General features: G+C 56.4%; 2 protein-coding genes across 7 annotated transcripts in view; one reads left to right on the top strand and one right to left on the bottom strand.

Moving 5' to 3' along the window:
* Nucleotides 1-3,775: 3,775 nt before the first annotated feature.
* On the top strand, nucleotides 3,776-11,424 carry SYT2 (synaptotagmin 2). The gene is made up of 8 exons (XM_014872641.2): nucleotides 3,776-3,953; nucleotides 4,093-4,262; nucleotides 5,494-5,610; nucleotides 5,827-5,994; nucleotides 6,136-6,303; nucleotides 6,692-6,809; nucleotides 7,992-8,125; nucleotides 8,752-11,424. The coding sequence occupies exons 1-8, from the start codon at nucleotides 3,788-3,790 to the stop codon at nucleotides 8,956-8,958; spliced, it is 1,248 nt and encodes a 415-aa protein (XP_014728127.1). The 5' UTR covers nucleotides 3,776-3,787; the 3' UTR covers nucleotides 8,959-11,424.
* Nucleotides 11,425-13,649: 2,225 nt separating this feature from the next.
* The window catches only part of PPP1R12B (protein phosphatase 1 regulatory subunit 12B), a 134,928-nt gene continuing 130,709 nt past the window's right edge, over nucleotides 13,650-17,868 (bottom strand). For all 6 annotated transcript variants that reach the window (XM_088180545.1, XM_014872858.2, XM_088180546.1 and 3 more), the window contains one exon: nucleotides 13,650-16,814. Coding sequence is in view for 3 of the 6 variants with exons in the window: in XM_014872858.2 (XP_014728344.1) it covers nucleotides 16,728-16,814 (87 nt within the window). In the remaining 3 variants the exon portion in view is untranslated. The remainder of the gene's footprint in view (nucleotides 16,815-17,868) is intronic.

Genomic DNA, 17,868 nt, shown 5'->3' with positions numbered 1-17,868 from the left:
TGGGGGGTGCTGGGGAACAACTCCAAACCAGGCAGGAATAAAAAGGAAACTTGAAGAACCGCAGCGAGTCCTCGGCAGGGGCAGCTCAGCGGGGTTTGGGGGTGCGGTGGGGATTTCGGGGGGCTGAGCTCCCTTCCCACCCGCACCGCCGCCCGCTCGGCCCCTCGCCAGCGGCTGCCGCAACTTGCAAAGAGGAGGGGTAAAAAATTGCAAAAGGAACGAAAAAAAAAAAAAGGCAGCGGAGCCGGAGCAGGACTGCAATGCAGTGCCGCAGCCGAGCCCGCACGGCCCCCGCCCGCTGCCGGGGGGAAGGGGCTGGGACGGGGACAGGGGCTGGGACGGCCCCCTCGACTGAGAATGTGCGCCGGGGGGTGGGAGCAGCTCTGCCCCCACAGCCGAGGGGCTGGGCTGCCCCGCTTGTGCCTGGCAGGGACAAGGGATGTACCCGAGGACACCCAGTGAGGCGGTGGCACGGTGGGGACTGGGACCTGGAGGTGAGGGGACATCCCCAAGATCACAGCGCCCCACTTCTTGCTCTCCCTGCCCCATACGCTGCCCCACTGCCCGCCCTCCCCCTCCCCGGCCACCCCTGCTGTGCCCAGGCTGCCCCCCTGGCACTGCCCCACCCTGCCCTGCCCATGCAGGAACCGAACCAAAGCTCGGTCCCCCCTCTCGGGGGTCCAGGATCAGCTCCCCTCTCCCATGGCTATGGGGTGCTCAGTTGGAGGGGGAGCAGCCACAGGGTCTCCAATGCCTGGCTCCCCCCAGGTCCCTCCGGACCTCAGCTCTGCCAGAGCCCAGTGAGCACCACGAGGGAGCAATTAATGATGCTAATTAGGCTGCCCGGTTCAAAAGCAACCCCTGCAGCGAGGGTTGGTGCTGCCTGCAGCCCTCCAGCCCCGGGCAGCGGTTCCCTGGCCAAGTGTCTGTGCTGCATCTCTGCCCCCATGGCACCCCCGTTCCCACCCACGCCCGCTGGCACTCAGAGGGGTGTGTGGGTGTGTGCAAGCCCTGCGGGTAGTGCCACGTACGGTGCGGACACAGACACCCACACCCACGGGCGGATGTGGCAGAGCCGTACGGACACTGCCTGAGAGCACAAGCGACACAGCCCTGGGCAGGTGTGCACGGCCAGGGGCACAGCCCCGGGCACACACTGCCTGTGCCCGAGCACTCACACACAGTCCCGGGCAGGTGTGCCCACACCTGTGCACGGCCAGGGGCACGGGCACAGCCCCGGGCACACACTGCCTGCGCCCGAGCATTCACACAGACATTTGTACGCGAACGTTTACATACCCTCTGCGCATTTACACACTCGCGTTCACACCCTGCGCACAGACCTTGCACAAGCGTTCACACCTTCACACATTTTCATGCCCCGTGCACACGTCCACGGACAAGTTTGCACCTCCATTCCCACGCGTGCACAAACACTCACAGACACGCCCCGTGCACTCACGCCCACCGTGCACGCTCACAGGTGCACAGACACACTCTGGCACCTCTGTGCACACCTGCGCGCACCCGTGGGCTGCAGGGCGTGCCCGGCTGCGGGTGCTGAGCGGTGCCCGCTGTGCTGGACCAGTCCCTGGGGGCGGTGGCTCCGTGTTGCAGGAGCAGCATCGCGATCATCGCAGCAGGGCTCGCCTGCCCCCCCCGGGCAGTGCTGGGAGGAGAGGCGGCTCACCCAGGTGCCCCCTCTGGGTGCTGCCCACCTTGTGTGGCAGGTTTGGGTGCAGAGCAGGTGCTCCGGGGTGTGTTGTGGTGGAGTGCAACTCCTGTTGTCTGGGGAGCTTGCAGGGTGTCAGTGGCCTGGACCCCACACCCTTTGTCCACGGCTGCAGGGCAGAGCCAGGACCCCTGCCCCAGACCAAGGGAGCAGGATCCAGCACTTGGAGGCTACCCCCAGCAGCCTTTGGTTTCCAAATCCTGACTCTCCTCCCATCCACCCTGGTGCACATGGGTAGTGATGGGGATAGATCCAGACACACATCCACGTCTCCTCAGCTGCTGCTGCTGTGGGGAACCTTCGAAGCCCTTGAGATCAAATCACCCTCAGCTGGGTAGTGGTTAAACGCAGCGGTTCCTGGTTCATTCCGAGAAGGATGTGGGGGATGTAGGGGACCTCCAGCACCCTGCTCCAGCCCCCTAGTGCCAGGTTTCAGGGCTAGGTGATACTGATGTTTGTGGTTGTGACAGCCCCTCGCTGGGGTGGGAAGGTGGCTGTGGTGCAGCCGTTGGGTGGCAGAGCTGCAGGCTTGCAGCAGGGACCTTGTCTGGGTGGGAGTCACATAATCACCTCATTTTGTTGTGTGAAAGACTGCCTCTGCCTCATGGGGGCCCACCCACACCCCCACACTACATTCCCTCTGGAGCAGTGCTGCAGGAGGAAGGTGTCCAGGTCTGGAGCCATACTCTGGGTAATTCAGAGCTTGATTCACCTGTGAGGTGGCTGGAGACACACAGCAGTGTCAGTTTATGGCAGCAACACCCCCAGGTCTCTGGCTGGCTTTTTTTGAGGTGAGAGTTCTGCAGGAACTGTTTTCTGAGTTCTGCAGGAAGGGCAGAGAAGCACCTGCCCCGGGGGATGATGCTCTGGCTGAGAGGCTTATTGAGGCTGAGGAGGAAAAAAGAGAGATGCAAGGAAGGGGGTGCACTCAAGCCACAGCTCATCTGCCCCCAGAAACTCCTTCCTGGGTTGTGATCCTGGAGAGCCTGGTCTTCTCCTTAGCCCCACTGGCACAAAGCATTCCCTGGCATTCTTCCCTGCTCTGGTCTTCTCCTGCAATCTGCTTTCTGATGGGGTTGTGGAGGCACTTTGGGGCTGGAGCTGGGGTTATGGAGGTCATGGAGACCCTTTGGGGTTGGAGCTGGGTTGTGGGAGTACTTTGTACCAGGTTTGCCTGCAGGAGTCAAAGCCACATTTGAAAGCCAGTGGCTGTCCCCATCCTTGGTGGGTGCTCAGACCTAGCTGGGCTGGGGAGGGGATGCTGAGCATCTCAGGCTGTGCTGCAGCCCTGGCTGTGACCTGAACACTTTCCCTGGCTCCATGGAGGAGCAGAGCTGGCCAGGGGAGCCCTATGGGGTTGGGAGGTGTGGCACCCAGGACACCTGTGACACCTGGGACATGAGAATTGACCCATTGACCTGCACACTGAACCCGCTGCTGCTGTGTAGAGCCAGCTCTTCCCTGCTTCCATCCTCAAAATGTGCCCTGCCAAAGCTCCCTGGGGGCTGGAAGAAGAGCAGTGTGCTGCTCCTCTTCTGTTCCCAGACTTGAAAGCTCCCCTGGGTCTGGGAGCAAATCCTGAGGGTGCTACACCAGCACCGGGTCTCTGTGGTGAGAATACCTGGGATCCCTGCCTGAGAAAAGGAGATGGGAGGGCTGGATTTGTCCAAACTGACCTCATTCTTCTCTCCTGAGGACGCAAACCCCTTCCCTCATCCCAAGGGGCCTTGCCAGGTGAATGTCCTCCCAGGAGCTGTCCCCATTGTCCCCGGGAGGCTTGGAGCTGGCACCGTCATTGCTGCAATGCTGGGTGATGCTCCCAGTAGCTTTGGAGATGTCAAGGGCCAGAAAACCCAGGGGCCAGCTGGGCTTCCCATGGCTTGTGACGTCTCACAGACATTGGGTCTGTGCCCCTGCAGCAGAGGATGAGGTGTCCTGGTGCAGCCCTGCTGCCCACACAGGCGCTGTCCTGGGGACCCTGGGGAGGAGTGGGGCAGCAGGGACCAGTGTGACCAGTGGAATGGTTGGTGTGTTTCAGGGAGCCCCTGACCCACCATGACGTTCAAGCAAGCGTCCATGATGGCCCCGGAGGCCACAGCCAGCACGCTGCCCATGACCACCATGGAGAACTCCACGGAGGCTGCAGGGCCGGGTGAGAGCAAGGAGGACATGTTCACCAAGCTGAGGGACAAGTTCATGAATGAGCTCAACAAGATCCCCTGTGAGTTACTCCTTTCCCAGGTGTTACCTTGCTGATGACCCACCCACCACACTGGTCCCAGTACAACTTGTGGAACAAGGTTTTTGGGTGGCTGGGAGAGAGCTGCAGGGCTGACCACAACCCTGGCTTTTGCTCACAGTGCCACCCTGGGCTCTCATCGCCATCGCGGTCGTGGCTGGACTCCTCATCCTCACCTGCTGCTTCTGCATCTGCAAGAAGTGCTGCTGCAAGAAGAAGAAGAACAAGAAGGAGAAGGGCAAAGGCATGAAGAATGCCATGAACATGAAGGACATGAAGTCAGGCAACCAGGTGATGTCCTCCTGGGCTGCTTAGCCAACAGCCCCTCTGGCTGAGCCATGGATTGTGTCAGGGCACTCATAGATCAGGCAGCAGATGGAGATGGAGCCACCAGGACCCCAGGAGGGACAGTGGAGCCAGGACCTGAGACAGCACTGTCCTCTTCCAGTGTCTGTTGGTCCAGATGGACCAGGCTCAAGCTGGCCTGGACCTGCCAATGCTTCACCTGGGCCAGGAAATGTTGATTCAATCCCTTGTGTCCTTACCCCACTCTGGGTCAGACTCATTTCTCTGAGCCTTTGGCTGAGAGGAAGAGCAAAAACAGCCACCAGTTTGGGATCCCCAGGACGTCTGTGGTGAAATGGCAGGTGCTGGTACCTCATCCTGGTGGCCAGCCCGAGGCAGGCTTTGGGGCCCACAGGCCTGGGGCCACCTCAGCCATTTCAATGGCCTTGACCCATGGCCATTTGGAGGGAGTAGGAGAATTTGGGTATCTGTTCCTGCTCTTCAGAGCCATGTGAGCACCGTGGCCATGCAGACAGGGCTGGATCAGGAGAGGGGGGAGGTGTGGGATGGATTCCCCAGTGGAGAGCGAGGGCTGTGGGCTCTGGGGTTCCACAGACAGTACAAGCCCTGATCCCCACCCTGCCATGGCTCCCTCGCTGTCTGTGTAACGTGTCTCTCTTTGCCCACGGTGCCCTCGCTGTCTGCTGCCCTGGTTGCCTCTCTGCTCTGGGACACCCTCCACGTAAGTGTCACCTGCTCCATCATCTGTTTCCTGGGTGGGATGGGGGACTGGGGACACATCAAAGAGAGGGTCAGGAGCTGGGACTCCCACCTCATGGACTGTGCTTGGAGAGGCAGGAAGAGGGGTGGATTTCCTGGGGATAATCTATTTCTCAGCCCTTAGCTCTGGCTGTAGTGCTCCTCCAAGCATGGGCTGGGGGGCACAGGACCCACCTGCAAGCACCAAACTTCCCTCCACTGGAGTCAATCCCTTGTCCTGGCAGCACTGGGGGCTCTCTGGGAGCTGTGTGGCTGTGGCACAGCCAGTGGCACCCCCAGCCTGCTCTGTCAGTGCTTCATGTCCCCAGCACATGGCTCTCCTTTCCTCTGCTGGGGAGAACCTGGGTGTTGAGATGCCATGAGGATTGGGGTGCTGAGAACCCCAGTGGGGCTGGGGCTGCTGGGCTGTGACATCCTGCTGAGCTGGACACCTTGGCTGCCATTCCAGGACCAACAGGACGATGATGATGCAGAGACAGGTCTGACAGAGGGGGAAGGTGAGGAAGAGGAGAAGGAGCCGGAGAACCTGGGCAAGCTGCAGTTCTCACTGGACTATGATTTCCAGGCAAACCAGGTGATGGAGGGGCTGGGGCTCAGCTGAGGAGTGGGGTTTGCCCGGGGGGAGTTGAGGGGAGGGCAGGTCTTTGTGCTGGACTTGGAGGCACACGAGGGAAAGAGGAGCTGGTGCTGCGTCACAGGAAGTCCTGCCCTGTGTTGGACTGGAGATGAGCCCTTGGCAGCTGCACTGCATGGCTGGGCTGTCTGACTGAGGACTCCTCTGCCCTTCCAGCTCACCGTGGGGATCCTCCAAGCTGCCGAACTACCAGCTTTGGACATGGGTGGCACCTCAGACCCCTATGTCAAGGTGTTCCTGCTCCCTGACAAGAAGAAGAAGTATGAGACCAAAGTACAGAAGAAGACCCTCAACCCTGCCTTCAATGAGACCTTCACCTTCAAGGTGAGCCACTTCATCCATAACACACTCCAATCCTTCCCCCTGGTTGTAGCAGTCCCATGTGCTGATTTTCCCTTCCAGGGGAGGGTGGTCCTGGCTCAGGGTCCTCCGAGCCCCTTGCAGCCCAGTTGTTCCTTTGTGCAGGTGCCCTACCAGGAGCTGGGTGGGAAGACGCTGGTGATGGCCATCTACGACTTTGATCGCTTCTCCAAGCACGACATCATCGGTGAGGTGAAGGTGCCCATGAACACAGTGGACCTGGGCCAGCCCATCGAGGAGTGGCGGGACCTGCAGAGCGGCGAGAAGGAGGAGGTGAGAGCTGGGGGACCGAGATGGGGGCTGGCCATGGGGTGAGCTCTGCTTTCAGGGCCATCCCACGGTGCTCAGGGTCACCTGTGGGGTCCCACCAGGGTACCATGAATATCCTGGCAGTCATGTCTGGGCAGGATCTGACCTGTAGTTCCTCTGTGTAAAAATGTTTCTATAACAAACAATCAAGACTATAAAACATCTTGAGTGCTGTGCTGGGCCTGGCTTGTCCTGGACCCAGTGATCAAACTCTCTCATGTCGGTGCACAGGGTGCCAGCTTCTGCCTGGACTGGCAGGGTTTGGGGGGACCTGCATGTGTGACCGTGTCCAAACGCTGGAGTCCCAGGCAATGGCAAGGCTTTGATGTCCCCTCCTTGCTCTGCTTGGCAGCCAGAGAAGCTGGGAGATATCTGCATCTCCCTCCGGTACGTGCCCACAGCCGGGAAGCTCACAGTCTGCATCCTGGAAGCCAAGAACCTGAAGAAGATGGATGTCGGGGGCCTCTCAGGTGGGTGTTGCTCCGAGGCAACCTCCCCCTGCCCTACTGGGAGCTCTCAGCATCCTCTGTGGGGAAAGATCCTCTCTGGGGCCACTTGTCTGGCAGAGCTTGGGAAAACCCCCAGTGCTTCCTCATGCCTTGGAGGCAGCCCAAGGTCTGGCTGGAGGTTGAGGAGAGATGGGCACAGGATGCATCCCTGACTCTTGGTCCTCCTGGTTCGAGCAGGACCAGGATGCTGCAGGGCCTGGGTGGTGAAAATGCTCCTCTGCCATTTGCTCCTGGTCCTGCTCCTCCTTGACCTGGAAGCTGGGGACCTTGGTCAACAGCATGTTTTGTGCCTGAAGCATCTTCCCAGCCCCATCCTGGGGCTGAGCTCTGTGCCCAGGAATCCTCAGCTCTCTCTCCAGATGTGCTTTAACCACGGCAAGAGCATGGCTGGAAGGACTCAGCTTTACTGTGGGCTTTCCTGCTCCAGAAACAGGGGGGATGGGCCAGAGCCCACCCAATATCACCCAGGTGACAGGCCAGCTGCCACTCCACTGTCCCCTGCCTTCCTACAAGGGGGTCCACAGCATAGAATCCCAGAATCATTACTGTTGGAAGAGACCTCCAGGATCATCAAGTTCAACCTGTGCCTGATCCCTACTTTGCCACCCAGACCAGAGCACTGAGTGCCATGGTCAGGCGTTGCTTGGACAGCTCCAAAGATGGGGACTCCACCACCTCCCTGGGCAGTTCCAGTGCCTGACCATCCTTTCCATAAACAAATTCTTCCTGAGGTCCAACCTGAACCTCCCCTGTCTCAGCTGGAGGCCGTTTTCTCTTGTCCCCTCCCTTATTCCTTGGGAGCAGATCCTGACCCCCCTGGCTACCTTCTCCTATCAGGGGGTTGTGGAGAATGAGATGGTCCCCCCGAGCTTCCTTTTCTCCAGGCTGAGCCCCCCAGCTCCCTCAGCCTCTCCTCATATGTCTGACTCTCCAGATCCTTCCCCAGTTCTGCTGAATGCAGAGTAGCTCCATCTCTTGGCCTGCTGCTCCCACAAATCTCCAGTCCAACTATTTTGTTTTTGGCATCCATCCACAAACCTCAGACCACTTTTACTCACCCTGGGCTGAGATGTCTCCTGGGACCAGGGCAGTGGTGTCCCCAGGGCACCTCAGCCCTGGTTAATGCCCCATCCTGGCCCCCAGATCCCTACGTGAAGATCCACCTGCTGCAGAATGGCAAGAGGTTGAAGAAGAAGAAGACCACAGTCAAGAAGAAGACCCTGAATCCTTACTTCAATGAGTCCTTCAGCTTTGAGATCCCCTTTGAGCAGATACAGGTTTGTCTGATGACTCCCCTGGGATGGAAGATGTCCTAAAGCTGCCTGAGCCCTTGTCTCAGCCTCCCCAGCAGCCTGAACCTCTCCTGCTGAGCTCCTGGTCTGGTCACCCAGGAGATTCTGCCAGTCCCATCTGGGGCCTGGGCTGATGTTGAGGGCAGCTGGTGTGGGGGCAGGGGTGGGAGGCTGGGCAGAGACCATGGGAGATGAACCCCCAACCCAGATCATGGCTAAAATAGGGCTTTCCTCTGCTCCTGATCCTACAGTGCTCACCCTAAACGTAACAGAGTGGTCTGGGGGCATTTTGGACTCTTGGCCATTGCCTTCTGCCCCTCCATGTCCTGTGCAAGTCCCTGTACGTGCCCCTTGCCCCTGCCCACAGCTCTTTCCCATCCCCACACCACACCTTGGTGACCTTTCCCAGGTGAATCAGCTCAGGATGAGCTGGCGCCCCCTGGACTCTGCCCTCCCCAGAGAAGGACATGAAGGAAGCAGGGAGGGGGTCCTGCCCCAAACTGGGCCACAGTGAGGCTCATCCTTGGGGGATGCCTGGGGCACCCTGGGACTATGGAGCTGTCATGGCCACTGCGTCTTTCCACTCCTCTAAAAAAGGTTTCCTCCTTTAGAAAGTGCAAGTGGTCATCACAGTGCTGGACTACGACAAGCTGGGGAAGAACGAAGCCATTGGCAAGATCTTCACAGGCTTGAACTCCACTGGCACGGAGCTGCGGCACTGGTCTGACATGCTGGCCAACCCCCGGCGGCCAATTGCCCAGTGGCACTCGCTGAAGCCAGAGGAAGAAGTAGATGCAGCTCTTGGGAAAAACAAATAGCTCTGCTGGCTGGCGTGGCACTGTGGACAGTTGACCCAGAGCTACAGATACCTCAGTTCTGCAACCTTCCCTTTGGTTTTTTCTTCTAAGCTGAAATGCCCTTTAATGCCTCTGGAAGGGTATCCAGGCAGTCCAAATAGCTTCCAGGGGAAGAGGTTAAAGACATGGATGGTTCTTTTTGTTCTTCAGCATCACTCCCTTCTGCTGCATGTCCCATTGCCTCTGTTTGCCATCCCTTCCCAGTGCAAAGCCACCAGCACACCTGGGACCTTCCTCAGCAGCTGTGTCACCAGCCTGCAGCGCTGCTGCCATCATCCTGCCCTTGGGATCACATGGGGAACCATGGAATGTTGCATGGAGGTGATATTGGAGCCTGATGGTGCGAGATGACCAGACCCACTGTGCTTGGGTGGGGCATGACCAGCAGTGAGACAGAAAAAATGGTGCAGAAGACCCTCTGAAGAGACCCAGGTGCCTCCTCCTGGCCTTCCCCAAGGAAGGCTGAGTGCCCCTGGCCAGCTCCAGGTTTGGAGGCCGAGGAGAGGCTTGCAGGGGCCATGGATCCTGATGTGGTGATGGGGTGCCAAGCCCTCAGTGTTGCAGCAGGAACTGTGGAGGCCAGTCTGGGCACAGGGAGCCTCGGGAGGGCTGCTCCAAGGAGGCACAGGGTGAAATGTGGATGCACCAGCAGCACTGTGTGGATCACCACCACCCCCAGCACCACCACCTCTGTTTTGTCCCCAGAGGGGCAGCGCTGGGTGATTTGCATCTGTATCCCACCATGCTTGGTGAATCCCATAGATCAAAATGCTTCCACAAGGAGGTTTACAATGAGATGTCTACAGATGTGATGGGGGCAGCCCCCCAAAAGTGCATCAGGTGTCTCCCCAGAGACTGTCCATTGCATGTCCCAGGGCTCAGCTGCACTGTGGGCACCCCCAGCCTCAGGGCAGCTGGGGGGCCATGGGCAGCTCCAGCCCCACCACCTGCTGCAGGTGGGGATGGCCGGAGCAAGCCCGGGGCCAACAAGGGACCAAAACCCCAGACCCCCATGAGCTGCTACTCCCCACCAGGCCATTGGCTGTTGAGCCCACCCTGTCCTGCTCCCCTCGGGGGTATAAGCCATATCCATGTCCCTGACAGTGGATAAGAGCTTCTCTAGGCTGCTTCTCCCACTGTCCCAGAAAAGCCCCTGAGTCAGAAAGCCAACACAGTTCTCTGCAGCTGGGAGAGGGTCCAGCAGCCCTGCCCACTTCAGTCCAGTCTGTACTGGAGCACTGATGTTAGCTCTTGTCCCTGTCTCAGCTCCAGCTCCACAGCAGCCTCATTCTCTGCTCCCTTTGGCGTCCCTGGACTTAGTGCTGGAGGTTCCAGCACTGCAGCGGTGAAGGGCTGAGCCCTGGGGATGTGTTGGCACAGGGGATACTGCACTTGGGACTGAGGTGCAGGATGTCCTGGGTCCAGGGACAAAGTGCCAAAACTGAGCTCATCCCAGTGCTGTTGGATCCTTTGGCACTTCCCACAGCTCTGACTTCCCAAAGGGCATCCTGGCCCTCTCTGGAGGTGGGGAGATCATGGGAAATTTGATGGCAGCCATCGGGTTTGAAACTTGGCTTGGGGGATTCAAATGGGCACAGGGACCAGCCACTGTCCCTGGAGAGTTGTGCAGCTCTGGGACAGGTCCCCAGGGCAGGACATCTCCTTCTGTGGGAGGTTTGGGGCTCGGATGGCCAAGCTGTAGTGTGGGAAGGGGATGTTGGACAGGCACCTCTAATAACCACCTCCACCACCACTGCACTTGGCCTATGCCTTGATGAAGGTGGCACTGGGGCCATGCTGGGTCTGCAGGGGTCATCCAGCCAGTGGTCTCTCAGGGCCATCTCCAGCTTTAATTAGTCCCTTTTCCTAATGGATGTGTCAGTGTCAACAGATGGGTCCTGTCCTGCCCGGGTAGCCAAAGGGAGAAGTCTTAGGATGCTTTTAATAATGGCGAACTGGAGGGGGGCTGATGCCCGGTGGGCAGGAGCACTGGTAGGACTCAGTCTCATTTAAGGCTCCATCCAGGCACGGGAACGGGGTGTGTGTTGGGGGCATTTGCCTTACAGGGAATGGGTTAAAAGAGAAGGAATTAGAGAAAGCACTGAAATCCTACTGTTTGCAGCCGGTGACTGTGCATGGCCCCGCAGCCTTCCCGGGAAAGCAGGTGGAGGCGTGCACACCTGCACGTCACACCTGTACACCTGCACATCACACCTGTACACCTGCATACCTGTACACCTGCACACACCAGATGCAGCCCCTCCTGTGCACTCCCCTCCTCCCCGCCACTCCCCGCCCCCAGCGCCGCCGCATGGAGCGGGGTCTGGCCAGGAGTGGAGGTCCCACCTGGCTGCTTTCCATTTAGACTCTTTAAGCCTTGGGGGAGGGGGAAGACTCTGACTTTAATACATGATTTTTTTTTTTTTTTAATAAAAAAGGGAAAACCAACCAGCCAACATCCTGAAGCCATCTGCGCTGCCTCTGACCCCCCCTTAGCTGTGTGTAGGTAAATTATATGGAGACATAGCTGTATATACCACGAGCAGTGCATGCGATGCAGCCACGTAGCAGTAGCAGCATGGCCCCAGCCCAGCGGCGCTGCCACCGCCCCGTCCCCAGCTCCGGCCTCCCGCCAGGGAGGAGGCGGCGACGACCAAAACTCATCGCTCGAGAGCTCTCCACCGCCCTGATTTACCCCCCCCCCCCCCAACAATTAAATGAAAATCCCCGATTAAATCATGTTAAAGAAGAAAATAATGCCAAGAAGCAAAGCATGCCAAGCCCGGCCCGCCAGCGGAGGGTGAGCTGTCACCGACGCAGCCGTGGCGCCCATGTGTGTCGTGTTCCTGTCTTGTCGCGTTTGTCCCATGGCCGGGTAGCAGCAACATCGTAGCTTCGGTGTCTTGTGTCGCGTTGGTGCATTTCACCTCAGAGCAACTCTAGAAGCCATATTAGAGCACGGTGCACCGGGACCCCACGGGGACAGGTCCACGGTGAGCCGTGACCTCCCTTCCCCCATGTGTCCACGTCCCCCCGGTGTCGTGGGGCTCAGGAGCCGCAGCGGCCACCGCCACAGCGGACAGGTGGCCTCGGGTGCCGCTGTCACGCCGGGCGAGGGGACGGGACAATGCTGGGCACAGATGCTGGGGTCGACAACATGTTGGGGCCGGTGGTGAAAAGGCTTTTTTGAGCAGTTTGGGTTATTTCTGCCATATCCAGTCGGTGGTTTCTGTTTTGGGGACGAGAGCTGGCACTTCTCTCTCCTGGCGGCACCGCGGAGCAAACCCAGCTGTGCCACGAAGATGCTCCCGGGGTTAAACAAGGAAGTGAACCCACGAGTCTTAGCAACAGGCTGGGGTTCCTTTTCCTTTTTTCTCCCGATCTGGGAGGGAGGAGCCAGTTCCTTTGGGAGTCGCAGGCTCGGCCATTCTCGGCCCCGCAGTGCCGGCCCCGCTCTGCCCCATCCCCGCCCCGCAGCGCTCGGCTCCGGCGGAAGCTGCTTTTAATGCCCTTTCCCTCGTGTGGACTCTGTCGTTCAGTCTCTGATTGTTTGATGGTTATTTTGTAATGATTTCCGTCTCCTTATTAAAGAAACGAGCTGAAAGGAACTGGTTCCCTTCTGGTCTTGATGCTGGGGCTCAGGGCGGTGAAGGGCAGGACCCAGGGCAGTGAGCCCAGGGAGGATGGAGGGATGGGGGTGTGGGTGGAAGCTCACAAGGGCCCAGGTCCCCAGAAACACAGAATCATTAAATCATTTACGTTGGAAAGGCCCTCTAAGATCATGGAGTTCAATGGATAACCCAGCATTGCCATGTTTTCAACAAACCCCATCCCAAGTGTCACATTCATGCACCATTTAAACATTTCCAGGGACTTCCGTTGCTGCCTGGGCAGCCTCACAACCTTTTCAGGGAAGAACTTTTCCTCAATAGCCAACCTAAACCTTCCCTGGCACAACTTGAGGCCGTTTCCTCTGGTCCTGTCCCTTGTTCCCTGGGAGCAGAGCCCAATCCCTCCTGTCAGGTCCCCCCTGAGCCTCCTTTTCTCAGGCTGAGCCCCCCAGCTCCCTCTGACTTGTGCTCTGGGCAGCCTTGAACCCCAGATGAGCAGGGCCGGACAACACATGGGGCACAGGTGGGAAATACCAAAGGTCCCCTTTCTTTGCCCCAGCACACTGAGTCTGCTCCATACAGTCACATCCTGCTCCACAGGGATGCTGGACACCCCCAACCCCAAGGGAAGCACTCAACCTGCACTAACCACCTCTGAAGACTGGAACATGTGGAGGTTCCAGAGGTTCCCAGATGTGACACCACCTCCTGCCTGTGCCACACTTTGTGCTCACCAAAGCACAGAGTAGAGCAAACACAGGGCTCGCCACCAGAGTGGGAAAGAGGCCTGATCTCCAGTGTGGTGCCAAGGAGGAGATGGGATCCTCTCCTCTTTCACCTTCCCACTGGTGGGTGCTTTTCAGGGATGTCCATCCCAGTTCCTTCATTTCAGCCTTCCCTGAAAAGGCACCTGTGTTGTAGCTGCAGAGCGTTTGTGCTTTTATGGATGATGGATATTGTTATGCCACGAGAATTTTGGCAGAAAAAGGGTTCTAGCACAAACAACTTATAATTCCAGAAAGATGGAAGCAAAGTCAAAGCTTCTATTTTATCAACTCTTACTTTATTCATTTATAAATACTGTTGTGTTTACAAGCATCATAGCTGTGAATATTATTCCCAAACTTTCAAACACATAATACTTATAATACTATATAACAACAACCAGTAAAACAAATCATTCATCTCAGGGTTTGAAAGGCCACTCAAAAGTTGCATAAAAATACATTCTCTCCCCATCTCATCAGCCAGTCCTGCTTCTCCAAGGAGTTTATTTACAAAGAGCCATCACCAAACTTGCAGCCACAACAGGTGGGTTCACCCCAAGCAGTAAAAATTAACTCACCCCAAGCAATTGCTTAGAAAAAAAAGCTCATGTTCCCCAAGGGAGACCACGTCTGGCAAATGCTCTGGTTCCAAGAGGGATCAATTTGAAAACGTATTTGCTCCGCACCTTGCCCCATGCACAGGGTTCGAGGTGGCCTGTTTGTCACCTCCTCAGTGCACTGGTTATGTCAGGCATGAAGTGAGACAAAAATATCCATTCTCAAGAATTTGGTTTGCAGTTGCGCCGTCACCATGAGACGCTCACAGCTTTGGCTGATCAGGGACACTGAACTGTGGGGGCCCAAGGCTCAGGAGAATCCAGTGCTAGGCAGACATTTCAGCTAAAGTGATTTGGCTTTGCAAGGTGCCACTCAGAAGAATGAGCTTCCCACAGCCTTTCCACTCTGTTCCTTGGGAAAAAGCACAGTGAATGTCCTGGTAGGAAGGGGAAAAACATCAGTGCAGGATGGATTTGTCAGATTGGGTTGAACCCTCTCCCTAAAACAGACATCAGGCTTCTTCCTGCTGCCAGGAACCCGCCTGTGAGAACAGGATCTTTATTCTCAACTCTCCTCCTCATCCTGTCGGGATGCGTGGCCTGAGGTGCTGGCCCAGCTGGGGAGCGTCTCCTCCTCCACGTGGCACAGAGGGGACTGGGCTCCTGAGCCCCCATCTCCTGACCAGAGCCAGAGCCCAAGGCTGAAGCAGGAGCAGGTCACCAAGAGAGAAAACATCAAGAACGGCAGAAGTACTCACAGAAAGAGTGCACCAAGAGGGAACGGCGTGCAGGGGAAGCATTGACCGGATCTCAAGACTTAAAGCTGTTAAATAGAGCAGGGTTAAAATCAAGGAATATAAAAAGGATGCCTGGCTTAGGCAGTGCTCTGCAGAAACCCTGATACCTTTACCAGCTTTGGTCTCTTCCTCCCAAAGCTCAGCAGCAGAGGAAGGGCCTCAGTGTACCAGGAGAAACGGTGCCTCAGCTGCACAAACGGCTCCACCAGCTGAAGAGCAACTTATGGTCAGAGCTGCCTGGGGAAAACAGCAGCTCCAGGAAGAGCAAGAGAGGTGGAAACAGGCAGGACAGGGAAGGGAAGGGAGGAAAATGGAGAATTAGGGGGGAAAGAAAAAACTAAGAGCGAAAACCCCAAGAGGAGGAAAATAGAGAGGCTTTCTGAGGCAATAACAAGCAAAAGGTTTGAAAAAGCCCAGGTAAGCCTGCCTGATACAGGTAACTTTTACCCTGTTAAGCAAGCTCAAGTATTCTGCTCATGTTCAAGTATCTCATCTCTCTGGCAGTGGAGAGTTCCCCCCAGACAGAGCCAGCAGAGCTGCACAGGAACATGGCAGAGCTGCTTCATGGCCACCTCCAGGTTCAGTGACACAACTGCCTGGCCAAAGTCTGGGGAGTTGAAGGACACAGGGGATGAAAGGACAAATATGGAAGGATGTAGATGGGAGAATGTTTTGGATACAGCAGGATGCTTCTGAGAGGGAAGGTATTGTTTGAGAGGAGTCTATTAATGGGCAGCTCAACAGACCTGATGATGTCCCACAGCATGGAGAGAGGAGCTAATGTCTAAATGCCCATGGGAGAGAATAATTCCAAACTGTTCAGAGTATATGTAATGTTAAAGAGGAGTATTTCTGGAGGTTTCCTTCAAGATCAAAGCTTATCACAAGTTTTTGATAGGTCAGAAGACTTTCATCATGATGATTCAGTTACCAGCAGCTCCTTGTCCCTCTGACACTGACACACCCTTACCTTTCCAAGGTGTGTGGGACAGGATGCTGGCATTCACTCTATAAATCCTGCTGCAAATCAAAGGGGTACCCAGAATACCAGACCAGGCTCTGCTATGGGCCTCTGCCTTTGGGGAGGCAGCAGGACAATGTCCCAGATGGCTGTTGGGAAGGAGAGGCTGGTTTCTGGCATGGGCACAGTACCCTGCAAGGTGATTCATGCTCACACACAGGTGAGAGCAGCAGAGGGTCTGTAGGGGTTCAAGTTTGTCCTTCAGAAAGCTCAGCAAGTGCCTGGGATATATCCTGTCCCAAGGAACGGGAGTCCAGGTGGCAACTGGAAGCTACCAACCACAGAGACAGGAGCCCTGGAAGGACACGACGTGACACAGGATCACCCAGGCTGTGGGGGAAAGGGAGGGTGAGGGATAGGGGTCTGACACTGAGTGTCAGCACTGATGTTACTGAACTGGTTCAAAAAGATTCAGTCTACTGGGGAAAGAGGAGAAGGTCTCTGTGCAAAACAGCTCATCAGCCTGTGACAAACATGAGCTCTGGTGGCTTTCACAGCATCACATTTAACCAGAGTCCCACATCTTAGTGGGCTGATGTGCATCCTCAGAGGCCCAGCCCATGTTCACATTTCCCACCTGTAAAGGGCTTGGATATGCTGGGTTACTTCTTCAGATGTCACTTTTTACAGTAGGAGCTTCCCACTCCAGGTCAGAGTCCAAAATCAAATACTAAGCTTCTGGAAGAAGTTTTGGCAGCTCAAACCCAGTCCTCACATTTCTCCCTTGAATAAAATGTCTGAGATACCACAACATGCATAAAATTAAAAAAAAAAAATAGAATGGCAGGGGGTGTGTTGGGAGGCAATAGGGGTAGAAAGGGAATGTACAGCAAAGGGCAGGGCAAGGCAGGTGTGACATTGATCCCACAGCTGGAACGCTTGCTGTACGTGACGAGAAGGAAAGGGGGTAGGGCTTAGTGGTGGGGTTGGCAGCTGGTGTAGGACACCCCTCCTTGTCCTGCCTTTGCTCAGGATTCCTATTTGGAGAGTTTGCTGATGACACGAATGAGGGCTCCGTTCTCATCCTTCAGCCTTTGGTTGTCTGACTTCAGCTCTGTCAAAATCTGCAGAGAGACAAAGACAAGGTGGAATCAGAGGGGCTCAGGGGGCCAGAGGGGACATTGCATCCCCTCCACCCAGCACGCTTCCATGGCTCTGCAGCATCTCCAGAGCTTTTACAAGCTGGCTGCCAGGCATGAGGGGTGAGAAGGGCCTCAAGCACAGCACTGAGCCAGGAAGCCCCAAGCCAGGGAGCCCCTGGTGCAAAGCAAGGCCACAGCCCCAGCAGCAGGTCAGGAACCATTTCTGAGCTGTTTCATCCCAAACCTGTGCTCAGAGGCTAAATACTGCTCAGCAGACAACAGTAAAGCTGGTTTTCCTGTTTTTTTTTTTTTCTTTTTTTTTTTTTTTTTTTTTTTGTTTGTTTGTTTGTTTGTTTGTTTTCATTTTGCCAGGACGAGAAGGGAAACCAAAGGTCTGGAATCTTCATTTAGGACTGGACCTTGCCAAATCTCTTTAGAATACCCCCAGATCTCCTTGGAACCCCATAGAAGTGTTATACAGTCACAAGTGCCAAGGCCAGAGGACCAGTAGAACACACTGGAGGTACCTCCTGGGTGCTCAACTGAGGTTGCAAGACAGACAAAAGCCTTTGAAAACAGAGAAGAAATAGCTTCAACAAGACCCTCCCAGCATTTCCCATTGGCATAAACCCTGCTGATTTCTGTACTGCAGTGAGTGACCTCCCATGGACTGTTCCCAGCTGCTGGGCACCAGAAGGAGATCCCCTGCTCCTGTCTGGGGTGTGACACACAAGGGGTCACTCCCACCAGGGGTGCCAGCAGATCACAGGGTGACCAGCTCCAAGCCTGCAGGGGATCCCAGGGCAGAGCAGGATCACGTGCAGGTACCTGTATGAGCTCAGCCACTTCTGTCTGCCATGGTGCATCTTGGAGGAGTTCCCTCAAATTCAAAATCTGTACTAAATCTTCTCCTTCTTCCTAACTTGGTGTGTCAGCTTTAACCACAATGTTCTGTCCCCTCCACCTGCCGTGCATCACCAGCTCTGAGTGTGGGCAGCTCCTGAGGCAGTACCAGTACCCACCAGAGCAATTCCCT

This window comes from Sturnus vulgaris, chromosome 29 (assembly GCF_052056855.1).
Source record: "Sturnus vulgaris isolate bStuVul1 chromosome 29, bStuVul1.hap1, whole genome shotgun sequence".
NCBI lineage: Eukaryota > Metazoa > Chordata > Aves > Passeriformes > Sturnidae > Sturnus > Sturnus vulgaris.
Note: the sequence above shows the minus strand (reverse complement) of the source record. Positions and strands in the feature narration are given on the sequence as shown.

What these genes read in the sequence shown, in the direction of transcription:
- SYT2 (XM_014872641.2), top strand. Translation starts at nt 3,788, where the DNA reads ATGACGTTCAAGCAAGCGTCCATGATGGCCCCGGAGGCCACAGCCAGC. An exon ending in ATGATTTCCAGGCAAACCAG is followed by an intron (nt 5,611 to 5,826) that starts GTGATGGAGGGG and finishes CTGCCCTTCCAG; the next exon opens with CTCACCGTGGGGATCCTCCA. An exon ending in TCCCCTTTGAGCAGATACAG is followed by an intron (nt 8,126 to 8,751) that starts GTTTGTCTGATG and finishes TTCCTCCTTTAG; the next exon opens with AAAGTGCAAGTGGTCATCAC.